This window comes from Stegostoma tigrinum, chromosome 8 (assembly GCF_030684315.1).
Source record: "Stegostoma tigrinum isolate sSteTig4 chromosome 8, sSteTig4.hap1, whole genome shotgun sequence".
In the NCBI taxonomy this organism is placed as follows: Eukaryota; Metazoa; Chordata; class Chondrichthyes; order Orectolobiformes; family Stegostomatidae; genus Stegostoma; species Stegostoma tigrinum.
The window spans coordinates 93,087,529-93,106,463 of NC_081361.1; the positions used below are offsets into that span (position 1 = coordinate 93,087,529).

Below are 18,935 nucleotides of genomic sequence, written 5' to 3' on the forward strand. Positions count from 1 at the left end.
TGTAAAATTTAAAAGACATTTGGACAGGTACATGAATAGAAAAGATTTAGAGGGATATGGGCCAAATGCGGGCAAGTGGGACTCAGTTGGTTCAGGAAACCTGGTCGGCATAGATGAGTTGGACTGAAGGGTCTCTATCTGTGCTGTATGATTGTGTGACTCTAAGATATTTCCTACTCATTACATACAAAATACTGCAAATGGTGTAAATCCAAACCAGACATGAAGAGTGCTGGAAAAACTGAGCGGGTTGGACAGAGAACAGAGTTAATGTTTTCAGTCTGGTATGACTTTTCAGAACTGGGCACACACACAGACACACAAACACTGGACTTTCCCTTCACTAGTCAAGGAGGGTCAAGGCCAGTTCCCCATTGCCTTGTCTAACACAACAGATCAGAATCTCCTGCCATGTATATCTGTGATGTATCTGTGGCCCTTTCCAGCCCAGCATCTCGCTTTGCGAATAAAGCTGTTATTGTTGAAAAAAATGATTTACTGTAAAACAGATTATGTGTGATGTACAAATTGTGTGCTCAATGATACATTGATTTGCTTGCTGAAAGCTGATTTATTCAGTTCTACAAATGACAAATCAGTGCATCTAAAATGAATTCATTTAAAACATTATTGAATGTGTCCTTATTTCATTATGTCTTTATCTCTTTAATTGCAACAGTTGTACAGATCTTTGGTTACAGCCTCTGTATCACATCGACAGAAATTCCAATCATTTGCTTAGCGACAGTCGGCAGAACATGAACAGGCAGTGTGAGCTTCAACAGCGCCTATCAAGTCTTCGCTCTTTTGACCAAAGTTGGTGGATATCAGCTGCTCATCACTTGGATTCGCCTGAGAATCTGCAAAATAATTAATTCGTGTTTAGTTTGGCCTGGGAGTGGGTGAAATTAGCTGGTCTATTATATTGTCACAGCTGTTATTGAGACAAGGAGTCTGTTGACAAGTCTCCCAGAAGAATCTCAAACCACTTCCCATATGGTGATGCCAGTGACCAACAGGAGAACTTCTCCCTTTTCTTCAAATAGTGCCAAAACATCCAAATAAATTGCATGAAACCAGCAGGGGATCCTCAGGTGAAGAAGGTACCAAAGGTGAAGGGTTGTAGGTTCATAGAATCCCTGCAGTGAAGAAGCAGACCATTCGGCCCATTGAATCCACACTGACCTGCTGAAGAGCACCACACCCAATTCTATTCGATCCCTGTGACCCTGCATTTCCCATGGCTAATCCACCTAATCTACACATCCTTGGACACTATGGGCAATTAATCATGGTCACTCCTTTGGACTGTGGGAAGAAACCCACACAGTAGTGCTACTCACTCTGCCACCTCATCAATGAGAATTTTGGAAGAGAGTTTTAGATTGCAAGAAAATACTGATGGAAGATTCTGTTACTATTGAGGTGGGCAGACTGTGGATTAGAAGGGCAAAACACAAAGCTGAAGGATGCTAACAAGGGCGGGTGTACAGAGAGATTTCTAAACAATGGAGAGGATTTTGAAAGCAGCATGCCTGGTGATGGGCACGAAGTGGAGGTCAATGAGAATTACAGATAGATCAACATACTTCATCTGGGAAAACATGTGGATGGCTAGCACTCATTTTAAATGCTCTCCAAAGCTCAAATCCACTCTAACTAGCCTTGCACAATTCATTTTTCTATTCTATATCGAGTTGTAAAAAAGTTGTTTCTGTTGAAGAGATTACTCAAAGATACAGGGGCTCCTCAGCTTCAATAATAGTGGCAAAGAATATAGAACAAGGGAGGCAATGGCCTGCTGGTATTATCACTGGACAGTTAATCCAGAGTCCAGGGTGCTGTCCTGTGTTCGAATTCTGCCACAGCAGATGGTAGAATTTGAATTCAGTAAAAATCTGGAGTTAAGAGGCTAGTGACCATGAGTCCATTGTTGGTTGTTGGAAAAATCCACCTAGTTCACTAATGTTCCTTGAGGAAAGGAAACTGCCATCCTTACCTGGTCTGGCCTACATGTAACTCCAAACCCACAGCAATGTGACTGACTCTTAACTGCCCTCTGGGTAATTAGAGGATGGGCAATAAATGCTGCCTCACCAGCGCCACCCACATCCCACGAATGATTTTGATTTTAGACAGGCAAGGATATTAAACATCTGTAAATGGTTAGTTAGGTCTCAGCTGCAATGCTATGACAGGTTGGTAAAACATCGAGGGCTGAAGAGCCTGTACTGTGCTGTAATGTTCTATGTTCTATGTTCTATATATGCAACACTGTCTAATCTTCTTTATGAGGACTCATTTGTAGCTTTCAAAAGGAGAGAAGATGCATACTTGACAATAAGTAACTGGGTTTATGAGGAAAGGACAGGGAAAGTGGACCCACTTGGGCAGGTCTTACACAAGTTGGCACAGTTATAATGGACCACCTTGTTTCCTTGTCCGTCTTATTATTCTATTCTGCAATGACCACAATATCATATTCATTCATTTATGGAATAAGAGGCTGGACAGCACAGGCACACAAACAGATAAGGAAACATACCAGCTGGAAGACAGTGGAAGCCATAGACAACTGGGACTGTTTGAACTGGTGAGCATCCAACCTGGCAGTGTAAAACTGGGTCAACAGTGTAGCATTTGGATTCCTGTCCGTGTATGTCAACTGAGTTCTCCATCTTCATGGTCTGTTTCATCAGTTTACAAGCTGAAAGAATAGTTGCAACAAGAGTTAGCTACTGCCTACCATCACGCATGATAACTAGAGTTAGCAGATTGCCTCTGACGGCTCTGAGACCTGGATTTTTGTCAAGAATCATCCTTGGGTGGCAGATTTCAAACAGGAGCCAGAGTTTGGGCTGGAGACTTTTTTTTAGTTTCCCGTGGGCTATTTCTGGAATTTGTTTTAGAATTTCCCATATTTTGACAAGATGTAATCAATTGTGATGTTAATAATGGAACATCATGTGATAGCATCCTGTCGTAAGAGGCAAGAGGACAATATTTTGAAGATGCTTCATATTTAAGAATTGTTATGGACTTTAATAGTCAAGAAGCCTAATGGAATGCTGGCCTACATATTTAAAGGGCTGGAGCATTGGGGTGCAAACGCTATGCTGGTGTTATGCAAAGTCCGAGTTAGACACCAGTTGGAGAACTGCGAGCACACCTGGGCACTACACCTTGGGAAAGATATTCTGTCCCTGGAGAGAATTCAGTGCAGATTTACAAGATGGTTCCTGGATTTCAGGGGTTAAGTTATGAGACAAATTAAGCCATTATTCTCGATAAGTTAGAAGGTTAAGTGTGATCTAACCCAGGTCTTCAAAATAGTAACAGGGAAAGACAGCAGCGATAAAGGCAAACTACTTCCAGTAGTTGAAGATTCTAGAACCAGGGGCATAGTCTGAGAATTAGAGCTAGGCCATTCAGGAGAGATGTTAGAAAACACTTATACATGCAAACAGTAGTAAGATTTTGGAACTCTTCCTCAAATGGCGGTTGATGCCCATCAAGTCCACACTGAACCACTGAAGAGCATTTCACCCAGACTCTTCTCCCCACATTTCCCATGGCTAATCTACCTAGCCTGTACAGACCTGGATACTATGGAAAATTTAGAATGGTCAATCCACCTAACCTGCAAATCTTTGGACTGTGGGTGGAAACCAGATCACCCAGAGGAAACTCATGCGGACACAGGGAGAATGTGAAAACTCCACACAGACAGCCATCCAAGGGTGGAATTGAACCCAGGTCCCTGGTGCTGTGAGGCAGCAGTGTTAACCACTGAGCCACTGTGCCACCAATTTATTAAAGAAAGCTGACTGTTGCCACCCAGGGTGACAGGGCTGTTAAGAAGGCGTACAGTGTTTTAGCTTTTATTAATAGAGGGATCGAGTTCCGGAACCAAGAGGTTATGGTGAAGCTGTACAAAACTCTGGTGCGGCTGCACTTGGAGTATTGCGTACAGTTCTGGTCATGCATTATAAGAAGGATGTGGAAGCTTTGGAAAGGGTGCAGAGGAGATTTACTAGGATGTTGCCTGGTATGGAGGGAAGGTCTTACGAGGAAAGGCTGAGGTACTTGAAGCTGTTTTCATTCGAGTGAAGAAGGTTGAGTGGTGACTTAATTGAAACACATAAAATACTCAGACAGTTAGATAGGGTGGATAGGGAGAGCCTTTTTCCTAGGACGGTGACGGCGAGCACGAGGGGGCATAGCTTTAAATTGAGGGGTGAAAGATATAGGACAGATGTCAGAGGTAGTTTCTTTACTCAGACAGTAGTAAGGGAATGGAACGCTTTTCCTGCAACGGTAGTAGATTCGCCAACTTTAGGTACATTTAAGTCGTCATTGGACAAGCATATGGATGTACGTGGAATAGTGTAGGTTAGATGGGCTTGAGATCAGTATGACAGGTCGGCACAAGATCGAGGGCCGAAGGGCCTGTACTGTGCTGTAATGTGCTATGTTCTATTATGTGCTCACCAGCCTCAGTTGTATTGAGAGGCAGTGCATCTTGGTGTGCAGTGTCACTATGTGGGTAGGGGAGATAGGTTCATTATTGTAGGGCTGTCCTGCTGCATGCTTTTCCGTCATTCCCTCAACAGAGTCAGGACCTCGCATGTGAGTCCTTTAATGTGGGGAGGCTGGCAGCTACGCCATTGTTCTGATTGACCAGGAAACTCTCCTGTTGCTACTGCCTACCTCAGGTGTATTGGAAGGAATTACAGGCTGACAGTCATACTGGCACAGAGGTCTACAGCAAAATAAAAGGCCCGTTGACCCATCAAGTCTATGATATTAAAAAAAACCTACCAAATCAATCTAATTCCATTTTCCAGTGCTTGGCCCATATCCTTGTATGACTTGGCATCACAAGAGCACACCTAAATACTTTTTCAATGTTGCGAAGGTTTCTCCCTTTACCACCCTTAAGAGAAGTGAGTTCCAGATTCGCACCACACTCTGGGTGACAAAGTTTGTCCTCACATCCCGCCTCAACTTATTGCTCCTTCCCTTAAATCCATGCCCCCTCATCAATGATCGCTCCTGTCTCCCACCCCTCACAACTTCAAATATCTCAGTCATGTCCCCTCTCAGTCTCCTCTGCTTGAAGGAAAGCAGCCCCATCTGTTCAAGCTCTCTTCATATACTGAATGAATGAATGTATGAATTAGCTTTATCGTTCGATAGAGTACAGTGAAAAGATTATAAGCCACCAGTGAATGCTATGAAGAAAATGATTCAGTTGCAAATCCTTTTGAACATGGCAATCATAACCAGACACATTGGACCTAATTCATCAGGTTTGGTCTGTTGGCAAGCATGTGAGATATGCTAACCAGATTGATATCTGGAAGATCCCAGGATGCCAAAATTCCTACATGCAGAATTTGGAATGGATGTCTTTACCATCTTTACAGCTTTCCCCTGGCAGCAACCACGAGTGGGCGAATTTCAGAATTTCTCTTGTGCTGCGTTTATTTGGTTGCTGATACTCATTTCTCCTCTGGGAATCAGTTTGTCCACACAGTCCACATGTGCTCTCAGCCATTGATGGCGTTACTGAGACCTGGATTGGAGAGGCAGAAGGAGAATTTCATGAAATTACAGGTTAATCCTTCATTCAAGGCCAATCAAGTAACATTTCCATCGCACAAATGCCACGTGATGACAATCTCCAATAAGAGACAATCTAACTATTGTCCCTTGACATTCAATGGTGTTACCATCACTGAATGTACCAGTATTAACGTCCTGGGGGTTATCAATGACCAGAAACTGATTTGTATTAGCCTCATAAATAGGGTGTCTAAAACAAAGCAAAGAAATACAGAGATAATGGGAACTGCAGATGCTGGAGAATCCAAGATAACAAAGTGTGGAGCTGGGTGAACACAGCAGGCCAAGCAGCATTTCAGGAGCACAAAAGCTGATGTTTCGGGCCTAGACCCTTCATCAGAGAGGGGGATGGGGAGAGGGAACTGGAATAAATAGGGAGAGAGGAGGAGGCGGACCGAAGTTGGAGAGAAAACAAGATAGGTAGAGAGGAGAGTATAGGTGAGGAGGCAGGGACGGGATAGGTCAGTCCAGGGAAGATGGACAGGTCAAGGAGGCGGGATGAGGTGGTAGGTAGGAAATGGAGGTGCAGCTTGAGGTGGGAGGAAGGGATGGGTGAGAGGAAGAACAGGTTAGGGAGGCAGAGACAGGCTGGGCTGGCTTTGAGATGCAGTGGGGGGAGGGGACGAGCTGGGCTGGTTTTGTGATGCAGTGGGGGGAGGGAACGAACTGGGCTGGTTTCGGGGTGCAGTGGGGGAAGGGGAGATTTTGAAGCTGGTGAAGTCCACACTGATACCATTGGGCTGCAGGGTTCCCAAGCGGAATATGAATTGCTGTTCCTGCAACCTTCGGGTGGCATCATTGTGGCACTGCAGGAGGCCCATGATGGACATGTCATCTAAAGAATGGGAGGGGGAGTTAAAATGGTTTGCGACTGGGAGGTGCAGTTATTTATTGCGAACCGAGCAGAGGTGTTCTGCAAAGCGGTCCCCAAGCCTCCGCTTGGTTTCCCCAATGTAGAGGAAGCCACACCGGGTACAATGGATACAATATACCACATTGGCAGATATGCAGGTGAACAACTGCTTGATATGAAAGGTTATCTTGGGGCCTGGGATAGGGGTGAGAGAGGAGGTGTGGGGGCAAATGTAGCACTTCCTGCGGTTGCGCGGGAAGGTGCCGGGTGTGGTGGGGTTGGAGGGCAGTGTGGAGCCGACAAGGGAGTCGCAGAGAGAGTGGTCTCTCCGGAAAGCAGACAAGGGTGGGGATGGAAAAATGTCTTGGGTAGTGGGGTCGGATTGTAGATGGCGGAAGTGTCGGAGAATGATGTGTTGTATCCGGATGTTGGTGGGGTGGTATGTGAGAACGAGGGGGATACTCTGGGTGTGGTTGTGGTGGGGGTGGGGTGTGAGGGATATGTTGTGGGAAATGCGGGCGACGCGGTCAATGACGTTCTTGACCACTGCGGGGGGAAAGTTGCGGTCCTTGAAGAACTTGGACATCTGAGATGTGCGGGAGTGGAATGTCTTGTCATGGGAGCAGATGCTGCGGTGGCGGAGGAATTGGGAATAGGGGATGGAATTTTTGCAGGAGGGTGGGTAGGAGGAGGTGTATTCTAGGTAGGTGTGGGAGTCGGTGGGGTTGAAGTGGATGATGAAATACAGATGCTGGAGATCTGAAACAAAAACAGAAATTGCTGGAGTAACTCAGCAGGTTTGGTAGCAGGTGTAGAGAGAAAACCGAGTTGACGTTTTAGGTCTGATGACTCTTAATCAGAACTGATGAAGCTGTGAGGAAAATGTGGCACTCATAGTGAAGATGGGATTGGGTGTGGGTTGGGGTAGAGGTGAGCAGATAGGTGGAGGTATAGCCCAGAGAGAGAAAGAGAGAGAGAGAGATATGAAAGCAGTAGGTAGACGAGGGATTACTGATAGTGAGTTAAATACAGGGTCTACAAGAACAGGTTAGAGGCTAAGAATTCTGCAGCAAATTACACACCTCCTGATTCACCAATAGCTTGTCCATCATCAGTGACAAGGTGCAAATTGGAGTGTGGTGGAACGCCAACATCCAACCCCATCCCCCAAATTGCCTGGATGGCTGCAACTCCATAACACTCAAGAAGCTTGACACCATCCAGGACAAGACAGCTCGCTTGATTGGCATTACATCCACTCCCGCCACCATTGATGTTCAGGAGCAGCAGTGTGTACTATCTACAAGATGCATTGCAATATTCAACAAAGCTCCTTAGTCAGAACCTTCCAAGCATACCACCACTTCCATCTGGAAGACCAAGGGCAGCAGATGCATGGGGAGATCATCACCTGAAAATTCCCCTCCAAGCCACTCACTCACTATCCTAGCTTGGAAATATATCGCTGTTCCTTCACTGATGCTGGGTCAAAATCCTGGAACTCCTTCCCTAAGGGCATTGTGGGTAAACCCACAGCAGGAGGACTGCAGCGGTTCAAGGCAGATCACCCCCACCTTCTCAAGGGCTACTCAGGACGGCGTGTAAATGGTGGCCCAGCCAGTAATTCCCATATCCATGAGTGAATAGGAAAGAAAACATAGCTATGATGAATAGAATGGCATTAAACCCCTCAGTTCTCTCAGATTTAAAGTCACACTGTCCTACTGCTCTCCATCGTCTGATGCTCCTGACTTGGCTCAGGTAGCGGTTTGTGATAGGAGGTAAGAAAATAGAGTTTAATTCACTAATAAAATGTTTAAAATCCACATCAAAGTCAAAAGGCACAGAAAGATTAAAACCATTGTGGGGAACAATTCAATTAAAACCACAGATGTAGTTGATGTAAGCTTCAAGGAGACTGGGAGCTGCCTGATCAATTGAGCTGGTAGTACCAGCCTTCGTGGAAGACACCGCCATGAACTGTACCCACCTGGCAGCAAACTGAAAAGTTACTAGTACTGACTGCCCAGGTCTGGGAGAGAATCTAATGGTAGCCCATTTTTTTACACACTTAAATACTGATGTCTTGTTTCAACTAGGCTGGCATTACTGTTTTCTTCTACTGGGAATAACAGAAACCTTAAGAGCCTGGCATCCCATCACTAATCACCCTTTTTGTACAAATGCCTTTAACAATAGCGCTGCCTCTCACTGAATCAGGCATTCAAGGTCTCAGTGTCCCTGATGTTCATTCTTTTATGTCAGCCAGGGCTCCCTGTTTGGACCAGATTAACAGCTTCAAATAGGGAACTCATATATCATGAGGAGCAGCTTTGCCTGACCTTGTTACAATCACTATGCTAATACTACACCAACGCCTTTCCCTGTCTCATAGGTCCAGGGACAAAAATCAGGTTCACCTGTGCTGCTCCTGTTCAGGGCCTTGCTGCCCATACTCTAAACTACCACCGTCCATTCTTACTTTATGCCTGATACTAGCACAGGGGCCTTGTGCCTGAACTGGATACAGGGCCTTCACCCAACTCTGAACACAGTGAGTCATCTAAAATCCCTGAGGCGTCTTCACTGATACAGAAATGAGATAACCCCTTTTCCTCAGCCCTTAGCCTTGCATCGGGGGGGTCAGCTTTGGTATAATACATTGATGTATAGTCATAGGTTTCTACAGTTCACAGGCTAAACTCTTTTTTAAGAAGTTACATTTTTCTCGCTCTGAAAGAAAGATAATGGCAAGCACCCTAATCTCTTTGCCGTCGAAGAGGAGATGTTCAAGGCCAACTTCTGGTGCTTTGATCTTCAGAACAGTGTCATTTCTGGAAATGACCAAGGATCCTGGAAAAAGCAAGAATCACCATTACACCGAATCAGTCACAAGCCAAAAGGGAAGTAACATCTTAATAAACTGCTTCCTGACGGAGGCAAATCAGTTTGAGCCCTGAAATTTATGATTATTCAGATTGAAGTCTTATATTTTGCAATGCAAACTAATTCATAAATCAGTTCTTCCACACTATGTCCCTTCTCTGCAACGCTTGGGGGCTTGTGTGAGAGCAAGACTTTTCGCATTGAAATTCAAGAAGTAAAGTTATTTACTCGAACCTGGAAGTGATAGTCTTCTGGCTGGCGTTTTGGTTCCATTTATGAACAATTGGATGTTTCCTGCTTCTGTCGATTGTATTTCTACTTGACTTTTACAAAAAAAAGACAATGTGTTAATCAGAAGCGTGAACATATTGAATGCTTCTCATGGGCCGTGCACTTTGGTCTCCCTTACCTAGAAGGCAAATTCAGCTGTACAAACAGAGATTCTGCACTGCGTCTTATCAGTACGATGAACTTCAGTTCTGGAGTACAATCTTGGACCAATACATGAGCACAACCTTCAGGCATTTCGTACTCAAAACACTCCTTGCTAAATGGAGTGAATTGGTTTTGCAAGACTCTGCACTCAGCTGTAAAACAGAAAAAAAACCCCACAATTATTGCTTGGATTTCCGTAATGAATTCCTGACTATTAACAAACTGGTTTTGCTTTGTGGCCTGAGCATTTAGTAACCTAATCTTATCAGAAAATTAACAGCACACATTGACGGCACTGGATTTAGTATTTGCCCCTTCACCAGTGGCACTCTGGGTCCCATCTGCAGAATGCATTGGCTCTTGAAACTCAGTCTGACTGAACTTGCCTCACTCTGTGACTTCTACTGCTCAGGAAGGGAACAGTAACAATGCAGTGGGAACACCACCTCTGTTAAGGTCCTATCTGAGTCACACAGACACAAACATACATCACCAGTTCAGCATCAGCTCTGTGAGGATACCCTGGACATGCCTACCATCTCACATTAGGACCACCAGCTGCACAAAGACTCCAGGAGATAGTGCGAAAACCCACTTTTTCAAGGTGTTGTCCACTGGGCAGTTAATATGATCATCCAAATGGCACCCAATTCAGTGGAGTTAGTCTTGTAATGGGAAAATTTCATTTTTTTTCCAATATCTCTCACCTCTTCTGCAAGAATTGACTCCTGAGGCTGAGTTTCAAGGATGTTTTCAGTAACTCACTGCAAGTGAGAGTCACTCACTTCTGTGAAGCGTCATTTAGTTTTGGGGAGCTTAACAGCAGATTGTCCTTCTTTCTCACTCTCACTCTTACTTATAAATACACATGCACTCACACATGCACAGACTCATGTACACACGTGCACACACACACACATACACACACACGCTACTATCAGCTAATTGTTTTTTGAAAATCAGAAGGGTTTGTTTTTAGAAGAAATGAAGACTAAATTTTGAATGGAGTCGGCAAGGTGACAATGGTCCCTGACATCATGAGTTGCTGTCCCATGGCAGTCAACATCATCAATGATCCATCGCACCCCGGTAATGACCTCTTACAACCTCTTCCGTCAGGCAGAAGACACAGAAGGTTGAACAGACGCACCAGCAGGTTCAAGAACAGCTTCTTCCCCGCTATTGTTAGACTGATGAATAGACTGTCTAACTTCAAATAACATTGATCTTGCTTATGTTGATGTTGCCTAGTGCATGCCCTGTGTAGTGTAATCTGTATGCCTCTGACCACTTCTTTTCCACCAATGATCTGAACGTCCTCAATCACAATGATTGGCCTGTAGTACTCATAAACAAAGCTTTTCACTGTACTTCGGTACACGTGACAAAAAGATCCATCAAATCAAATCAAATCAAATCAGAGGGGTCAGGCAATTGATTGACACAGCTTTCGTTGCCTGCCCCTAGAAATATGATATGTGCCTGGGGTAGAGCACAAATCTTTTTGGGCACTTATCAAGCAGATCCTGCAGGCAGCAGTTGTCATAGGGATTGCTCCCAAAGAGCAGGGTTCATCGAGAAGTCCTTATCCGGCAGACGAAGATGGACCAGGAGAAGAGAAAGAAGATAAAGGATGAGTTCCCTAACACCCTTGACTCGAAAACAAGATGTTGCCTCTACCGATATAACAAGACCTAAACATTCCACATTGACAGCAAGTTTGTCCTCCAATACTGATGGACTGTCCCCACTCAACATGGTTGAATATTTTCCTTATCTAACTGAGTAATGTTATATCATAATGATATGACATAAAATATTGTATAATTAGTGTCATATCTAAGCTGCTGTTCTTTAACAAACTCATTTAACTGTCAGAAAATGGCTTCAAATAGTTAACTGTCTATGTTAGGGATTTGTGATCACAAGCTTTCTAAAACCAACACTAGGGATTGATTAACTCTATGTGTTAGTTTATTTAAAAGTGTAAAACACATTATAAGTTATGAAGCAGACATTACAGCAAATTAACCTATTTCTGCGTGTGTGGCTTGGAAAACCAACAACAGACTAACTGCCAGGCAGAGCCACAACATGGAATGCACATGGAATCCTCAAAGGAGAACACTCTTAAATATGATTTACACATGCAACAGTACAGAGTTAAGAACATGGGAACAGAGGAAATGAGTAGGCTTTTCAGCCCCTCAAGCCCGCTCTGCCATTCAATGAGATCCTGGCTGATCTGTGGCCTAACTCCATATACCTGCCTTTGGCTCATATCCCTTAATACCTTTGCGCAACAAAACTTTATCTATCCCAGATTTAAAATTAACACAGATCCAACACCCACTTCTCTTTGTGGAAAAGAGTACCTAGCCTCTGCCACCCTTTGCGTGTAGAAGCACTTCCCAACAATTTAGACAATACAATCTAAATTAATAACAATATAATATTAAAATAATAAAAGACCATGAGGGACAACTTTTTTATCCAGAGGGTGGCTTGTGTGTGGAATGACCTGCCAAAGAAAGTGATGGCAGCAGGTGCAGTTACAAAGTTTAAGAGACATTTGGACAAGCACATGAATAAGAACTGTTTGGAGGGATATGGGACATGTGCAGGCAGGTGGTTTAGTTTGGAAACCGAGTCAGCATGGACTGGTTGGGTCTGTTTCTGTGCTGTATGAAAGATTCTATGACTCTACTCCATTTGTGAGTCCTTTGATCCTCTTTATTTCACCATCTGAGCTCTAATAAAGTAGAATACGAAAGTAGACAGAATAAAATAATGTACCTGTGGCTGTTGGTAAAACCATGGCAGGTAAATCGGCAAGGACAAGCAGTCCTCTTTGCTGCACTGAGGGAGAGTTCACATCAAAAGGTAATGGTACAGGAATGAGAAGGTTTCTGCGACTGAAGATATGCTAAATGGAAAAATAAACAGCGTTGTGATGGACTGAAAACAAAATTTGCTGTAAATCTCAGGGAGTCGGGCAGCATCAGCGGAGAAAGAGCAAGCTAGCATTTTGAAGCTAGATGACTCTTCAGTAGAGCTGATGTGAAGTGGTGGATTTGATTTAAAACTCTGAGGGTGAAAACTTCTCCGATCAAATCCTAAACATGCCCATAATAAGTAGAATTAAGGTTTCTGCAAAAGCAATTTCGTTTTCATTCATTGGCGTCATTGGCTAGGCTGGCATTTATTGACCATCCCTAATTGCCACAAAGACAGTTAAGAGTCAACCACATTGCTGTGGGTTTGGAGTCACATGTAGGCCAGACCAGGTAAGGATGGCAGTTTCCTTCCCTAAAGGACATTAGTGAATCAGGTGGGTTTTTCCAACAATGGGAAATGGATTCATGGTAAAAACCAAAAGAACTGCAGATGCTGTAAACCAGGAACAAAAAGAAAGTTTTTAAACAAACATTCAAAAGGGAATTAGACAGTCATTGGTAAAGGAAAACTGTGCAGGGCGATGGGGAGAAGGCCAAAGGGTGGCATACTGTTCAGCCAGAGAGCCAGTACAACTACCACAAAGGGTTGAATGGCCTCCTTCTGTGCTCTAACAATTCAGTGGCGATACACTAGAACATAGAACTGCTCAACACTCAATCAGGCCCTTTGGCCCACCATGTCTGTGTTGACTGTGATGCCACTCCAAACTAATCCCATCTGCCTGCCCATGGTCTATATCCCTCTATTAGCTGCTTGTTCATGGCTGTCTAAGCACCTCATAAATGTTACTATTGTATCTGCTTCTCTCACCTTCCCAACAATGTTTTAGAATCAGGTACAATATCAACATTTTCTGATGAAGGGTCGAGGCCCAAAATGTCAGCTTTCTTGCTCCTAAGGTGCTATTTGGCCTGCTGTGTTCATCCAGCTCTACGCCTTGTTGTTTCGGACTCTCCAGCATCTGCAGTTCCTATTATCTCATCAATATTTAGGAGGCTTTTAGACAGGCACATAAACTCTATGCAGGGTACACACTATTGGGCATTACACTTTCTTGAGTGGAAATCAAACCAAACCAATCACCTTTTACCTTACCACTGAGCCACAATATCTGCCAATCTCTAATGAGAAGATTTAAGGCTTGATCCCAGGTAACCCTTTCTCACCCTGAGTATCATTTGGTCACTACATTTGGTTTCAGGAATTGTTTTTCAAGAAAGGAAAGATTTGTCCCTCGCAGGGTGGTATGGTGGCTCAGTGGTTAGCCCTGCTGCCTCACAGCGCTAGAGACTCAGGTTCAATTTTAGTCTCAAGTGACTGATGGTGTGGAGTTTGCAAATTCTCCCAGTGTCTGTATGGGCTTCCTCCTACAGTCTAAAGACGTTCAGGTTAGGTGGATCAGTCATATCATAGTGCCCCCGGATGTGTGGATTAGCCATAGGAAATGCAGGGTTACATGGATAGGGTGAGTCTGGGTGGGGATACTCTTCGGAGAGTTGGTGTTGGGCCAAATGGCCAGTTTCCAAACTGAAGGGATTCTATAAATGATGCTGACAGTGTGTTCTGTCAACCCTCTCATAAGTGTAACATCTGAGAACAGTGAGTGTCATTTGTCATGAATGGCTCCTGTTGGAGGCGTCTCTCTTTTTAAAATTTATTCATGTGATGAGGACCTTGCTGGCTAGACCAGCATTGATTGGCCATCCCGAATTGCTGTGGGGTCTGGAGTCATATGTAGGCCAGACCAGGTAAGGGAAGCAGTTTCCTTCCCTTAAGGACATTAATGAACCAGATGGGTTTTTTTCCTGACAATCGATTCATGGCAATCATTCGACTCTTAATTCCAGATAGTTATTGAATTCAAATTTGAAATTTGAAATCTGAATTTGGATTTGAACCCAGGTCCCCTGACCGTTACCTGGGTCTCTGGATTAACAGTCCAGCAACAATACCACTGGGACATCACCTCCCCATAAATGAAACAGAAATGGTACGAAGGAAATGTAAGCGAATTAGGAAATACCTTTGGAGTTCGCACCACGACATCAAGCGTTCGCTGAGATGTTGCAGCCGCAATCACTGAAATCCGATGAGTGTGACTCCTTTGATGCCTCTCAAAGAACCCAAACATGAAAGCAATTGCTGCGATCTGGTCAGCCAGACTGTAAGGGAAGCGAGGGGAGTTAGTCTTCTGCTCATTGCTTTGAACGCGCAGGAATGCAGTGAAAGTTGTCAGTTCATTCGAGTAGTCCTACCTGTCTGCAGCTTGTTTTAGGCTTTGAGGTATTACGTCCCATTGTGCTTTAACCAGCATTGCAGGATGGCGTTCAAAGTGGCCTGTCGATGCTTTGGCTGCGATCTTGTAGTCTTGGCAATTTTTGCCCCATTTCAATGATGCCTGAAATTTTACAAATCCAGAAATGTTATTTCAGTTCATCAGACACAGCAAAATGTTTAAAAGGTCTTTACTTTGTGCCCCATCTCCCAGAAACATCTAACTTGTGTTTCTTGCACAATGAATTAAAATGAAGACTGGCTTGATACATGGCAGAGATAAAAGCCAACAGTAGGGACTCCCACGTATTAGAGTTGACATTCCTCTGCACCTTCTCCATAAGCTGTAACACTGTATTCTGCATTCTGTTCTATTACCCTCTTTTTAAAAATAATTAAGATCAGCAGTTTCCTTCCAACGATTGATGATGGTCTCTTGGCCATCACGAGACTCTAGTTCCAAACTTTTTTTTATTGAATTCAAACTCCACCATTTGCCACAGTGGAGTGGCAAGGTCACTGAGGGAGAAGTATCGCTTTGTGTGCGATCCAGGCAAATCAGACCTTACACAACTATATCAGGGTAATAGAACAGAGTTATGATTCAAATCCTTGGCAAGCAATAACGTGAGAGATTATCAGAAGTAGTTGCGAAAATGAGTTTTGGATTACAGACAGATCAGTCATGATCTTGTTAAATAGCAGGGCAAGCTTAAGGGGCTGAACTTATCACCACCATCTTGGAGAGGGATGTGGGCAATGAGGGTTGGGCAAAATGAACAATGGTTCTGCAAACAATTTTAGAAAACAGGTGACAATGACACGAGGGTGACAACTCTGAGCTATTTCTTCCGATGAAAAAGATTTTTGTTTCTGTTTCCAAGAAGAGTTGACTAGTCAAAGAACACGGAACAGTACTGCACGGGATTGGGCCCTTCGGCCCACAGTGTTGTGCCAATCTTGACACAAAGTTAAACTTACCCCTGTTGCCTGCCCTTGGTCCATATCCCTCCATTCCTTACATAAAGTCATTACTGGTTTATTCCAGATGTACAATCATTGCCTGTAACAGGGTTCATAATGAATAGGAAGGGTTTAGAGGGATAAGAGCTGAGGTAGGCAAAAGGGGCTATTCAGGTTAGGGTACCTGGTTAGCATGGGAAAGTTGAACTGATAAGTCTGTTCCCATGCTGTTTGACTCTATGACTCTATAATAAACCTTAGGACCATCAATGAATAATCAACTCTTCCTAATACTTCTACTTCCATCTTTGAGCTGCAATGTTGGTTACTCCGTTTCAAAAGCAAGGATATTTACTTCAGAAAATTTACAGAAGGGTAAGAAATTATTCTTGAGCTGAGGGGTCTTCAATAAGAAAATAGGCTCAAGTGTCAGAGGTAACAAGATGTAGAGCTGGATGAACACAGTAGGCCAAGCAACATCAGAAGAGTAGGAAGGCTAGTGTTTCGGGCCTAGACCCTTCTTTGGAAATGAACGGTCCAGCCCCAAAATGTCAACCTTCCTGCTTCTCTGATGCTGGTTGGCCTGCTGTGTTCATCCAGCTCTACATCTTGTCATCTCAGGTTTTCCAGCATCTACAGTTCCTAATATTTCTGAAGCAATGATGAACAAGTATAGGGATTAGAAATAACAAAGTGTGGGGCTGGATGAACACAGCAGGCCAAGCAGCATCTTAGGAGCACAAAAGCTGACGTTTCGGGCCCTGGCCTTTCATCAGAAAAGGGAGAGGGGGAGAGGGTTCTGAAATAAATTGGGAGAGAGGGGGAGGCGGATCAAAGATGGGTAGAGGAGAAGATAGGTGGAGAGGGTCAATGTTTCTCAGACAGGATAGAGGGACAAGTTGCATGAGGAAAATTTGCTGAACGCTTGAAAAAAGATCTGCAGACTTGTTAAATCTTGCTGGAAGATCAGATCTGCCCTCAGGTGAGTGAACAGTAATATACTTTATTGAACATAAACATACACATGGGGTGGAAAAAGAGGACATCTTTTGAACACCAATAGACTCAGAACTCACTTATAATTCTGGGACGGCCTGATATCCTGGCTATGAAATAGCTATTTATGTACATACTCAGTAACTATTTTTACAGTAACGGTACATTTAACCCTCTACACCACTGTTCTCAGTATTGTCCATCAACAGAAATGATTTCTTTTAACCAGACCTGACTCATCCTGAGCTGCCTATATCCTTGACACTCACACTTACTCACTCACTCTCAGTCACTCACTCTCCCTCACTGTCCATATTCCTCCCTCTCACTGACTCTCACTCAGTCTCCCACTTGCACTCAGTCTCTAACTCACTCACTCTCACACATTCACTCTCACTCTCACAGTCATACTCTCTCTCACTCACTCACACTCACTTGTACTCAGTCTCAAAACCACTCACACTCACAGTCACTCACAGCCACTTACACTCACAGGCAATCACATTCATCCACTCTCATTCTCACTGTTACTCATTCACCCTCACTCACTCACTTACTCTCACTCACTCTCACACACTCAGTCTCTCACCAGCTCACTCACTCTCACCCTCACTCAATTTTTCACTCTCACAGTCACTGACTCACTCTCATACTTACTCACTCACTGTCACACCCACTCAATCTTAGTCACTCATTTGCTTCCCTTTACACTCAGTCTGTCATCAGTCACTCTCTCTCTCAATCACTCACTGACTCGCTCAATAAAGCTCTGTGCTAGAATCAGCACTCTGTAAGAAATAGGTGCAGGAGTAAGCCATTCAGTGTTTTGAGCCTGCTGCTCTAATTCAGTTGGAACATAGCTGATCCACCTTCCTGCCCTCTCCCCGTATCCCTTGGAGGTAAAAGTCCATTTTGATACATGACATGATGTGCCAAGCACTAGTACAAGAAAAGACTTCTTTAGGAACAGGGCTTGCCATTGGCCTTTTCCCCCATTCAATCACACCTTGGCTGATCTGCATCTTACATCCATCCCTTGATTTACTTAGCTAACACAAATCTATCCATCTCGGTTTTGAACAGTACAACTGTCTCCCACCACCTTTCTAGATTTCTTCTATTTTTAAGGAAATTGGGTTTCTTAATCTTCATCCTGCGCAAACCAGTTCTAATTTTAAGATTATGGACATTCTTGAGAGAAAATGGGTTTCCTTTATCTACCCTATCTAATCTTTTTAACTTTATTCTTTACTTATTCACGGGATGAGGCTGTCGCTGGCAAGGCCAGCATTTATTGCCCATCCCTATTTGTCCAGAGGGCAGTTAAGAGCCAACCACATTGCTGTGGGTCTGGAGTCACATGTAGGCCAGGCCAGGTAAGGATGGAAGTTTTCTTCCCTAAAGGACATTAGTGAATCTGACGGGTTTTCCCAACAATCGACAATGGGTTCGTGGTCATCATTTGACTCTCAATTCCAGACATTTATTGCATTCAAATTCCACCATCTGCTGTGGCAGGATTTGAACCTGGGTCCCCAGATGGTTATCTGGGTCTCTGGAATAACAGTACAGTAATAATACCACTAGGTCACTGACTCCCAGTTATAAACCCTTTCAATAGTCTAACACTGAAGATTCTTGCATCCTACAGAACAAAACATGGATTATTGCAGTGCTTTATCAAAATGTAATATAGACTTTGACAAGAACTATGTGTACATTACCAATGCTCTGTGTATGTTAGGCATTTCAGCGTCAATGCAAACTCGCCAGTTGCCTCCTTCTTGAATTTCATCCACAAATAGTTGTAATGCTCGTTGGTCCATTGAATTATCCACATAGGCCTTTGTCTCATAACCTCTCTCTTTGTCATTGATCGTGATGGCACGGATTAGCAGCGAGAATATTGGTGGTACGGAGTCTCCAAGGAACAAGGACTAAA

General features: G+C 43.9%; 1 protein-coding gene across 1 annotated transcript in view; it reads right to left on the reverse strand.

Annotated features, from left to right (window-relative positions):
- Positions 1 to 738: 738 nt before the first annotated feature.
- The window catches only part of vtg3 (vitellogenin 3, phosvitinless), a 102,294-nt gene continuing 84,097 nt past the window's right edge, over positions 739 to 18,935 (reverse strand). The window contains exons 27-36 of the mRNA XM_059647694.1: positions 18,718 to 18,930; positions 15,016 to 15,158; positions 14,784 to 14,922; positions 12,599 to 12,728; positions 9,777 to 9,954; positions 9,602 to 9,690; positions 9,240 to 9,334; positions 5,419 to 5,578; positions 2,546 to 2,707; positions 739 to 860 (exon numbers count right to left, since the gene is read on the reverse strand). Coding sequence (XP_059503677.1) covers positions 739 to 860; positions 2,546 to 2,707; positions 5,419 to 5,578; positions 9,240 to 9,334; positions 9,602 to 9,690; positions 9,777 to 9,954; positions 12,599 to 12,728; positions 14,784 to 14,922; positions 15,016 to 15,158; positions 18,718 to 18,930 — 1,431 coding nt within the window. The remainder of the gene's footprint in view (positions 861 to 2,545; positions 2,708 to 5,418; positions 5,579 to 9,239; positions 9,335 to 9,601; positions 9,691 to 9,776; positions 9,955 to 12,598; positions 12,729 to 14,783; positions 14,923 to 15,015; positions 15,159 to 18,717; positions 18,931 to 18,935) is intronic.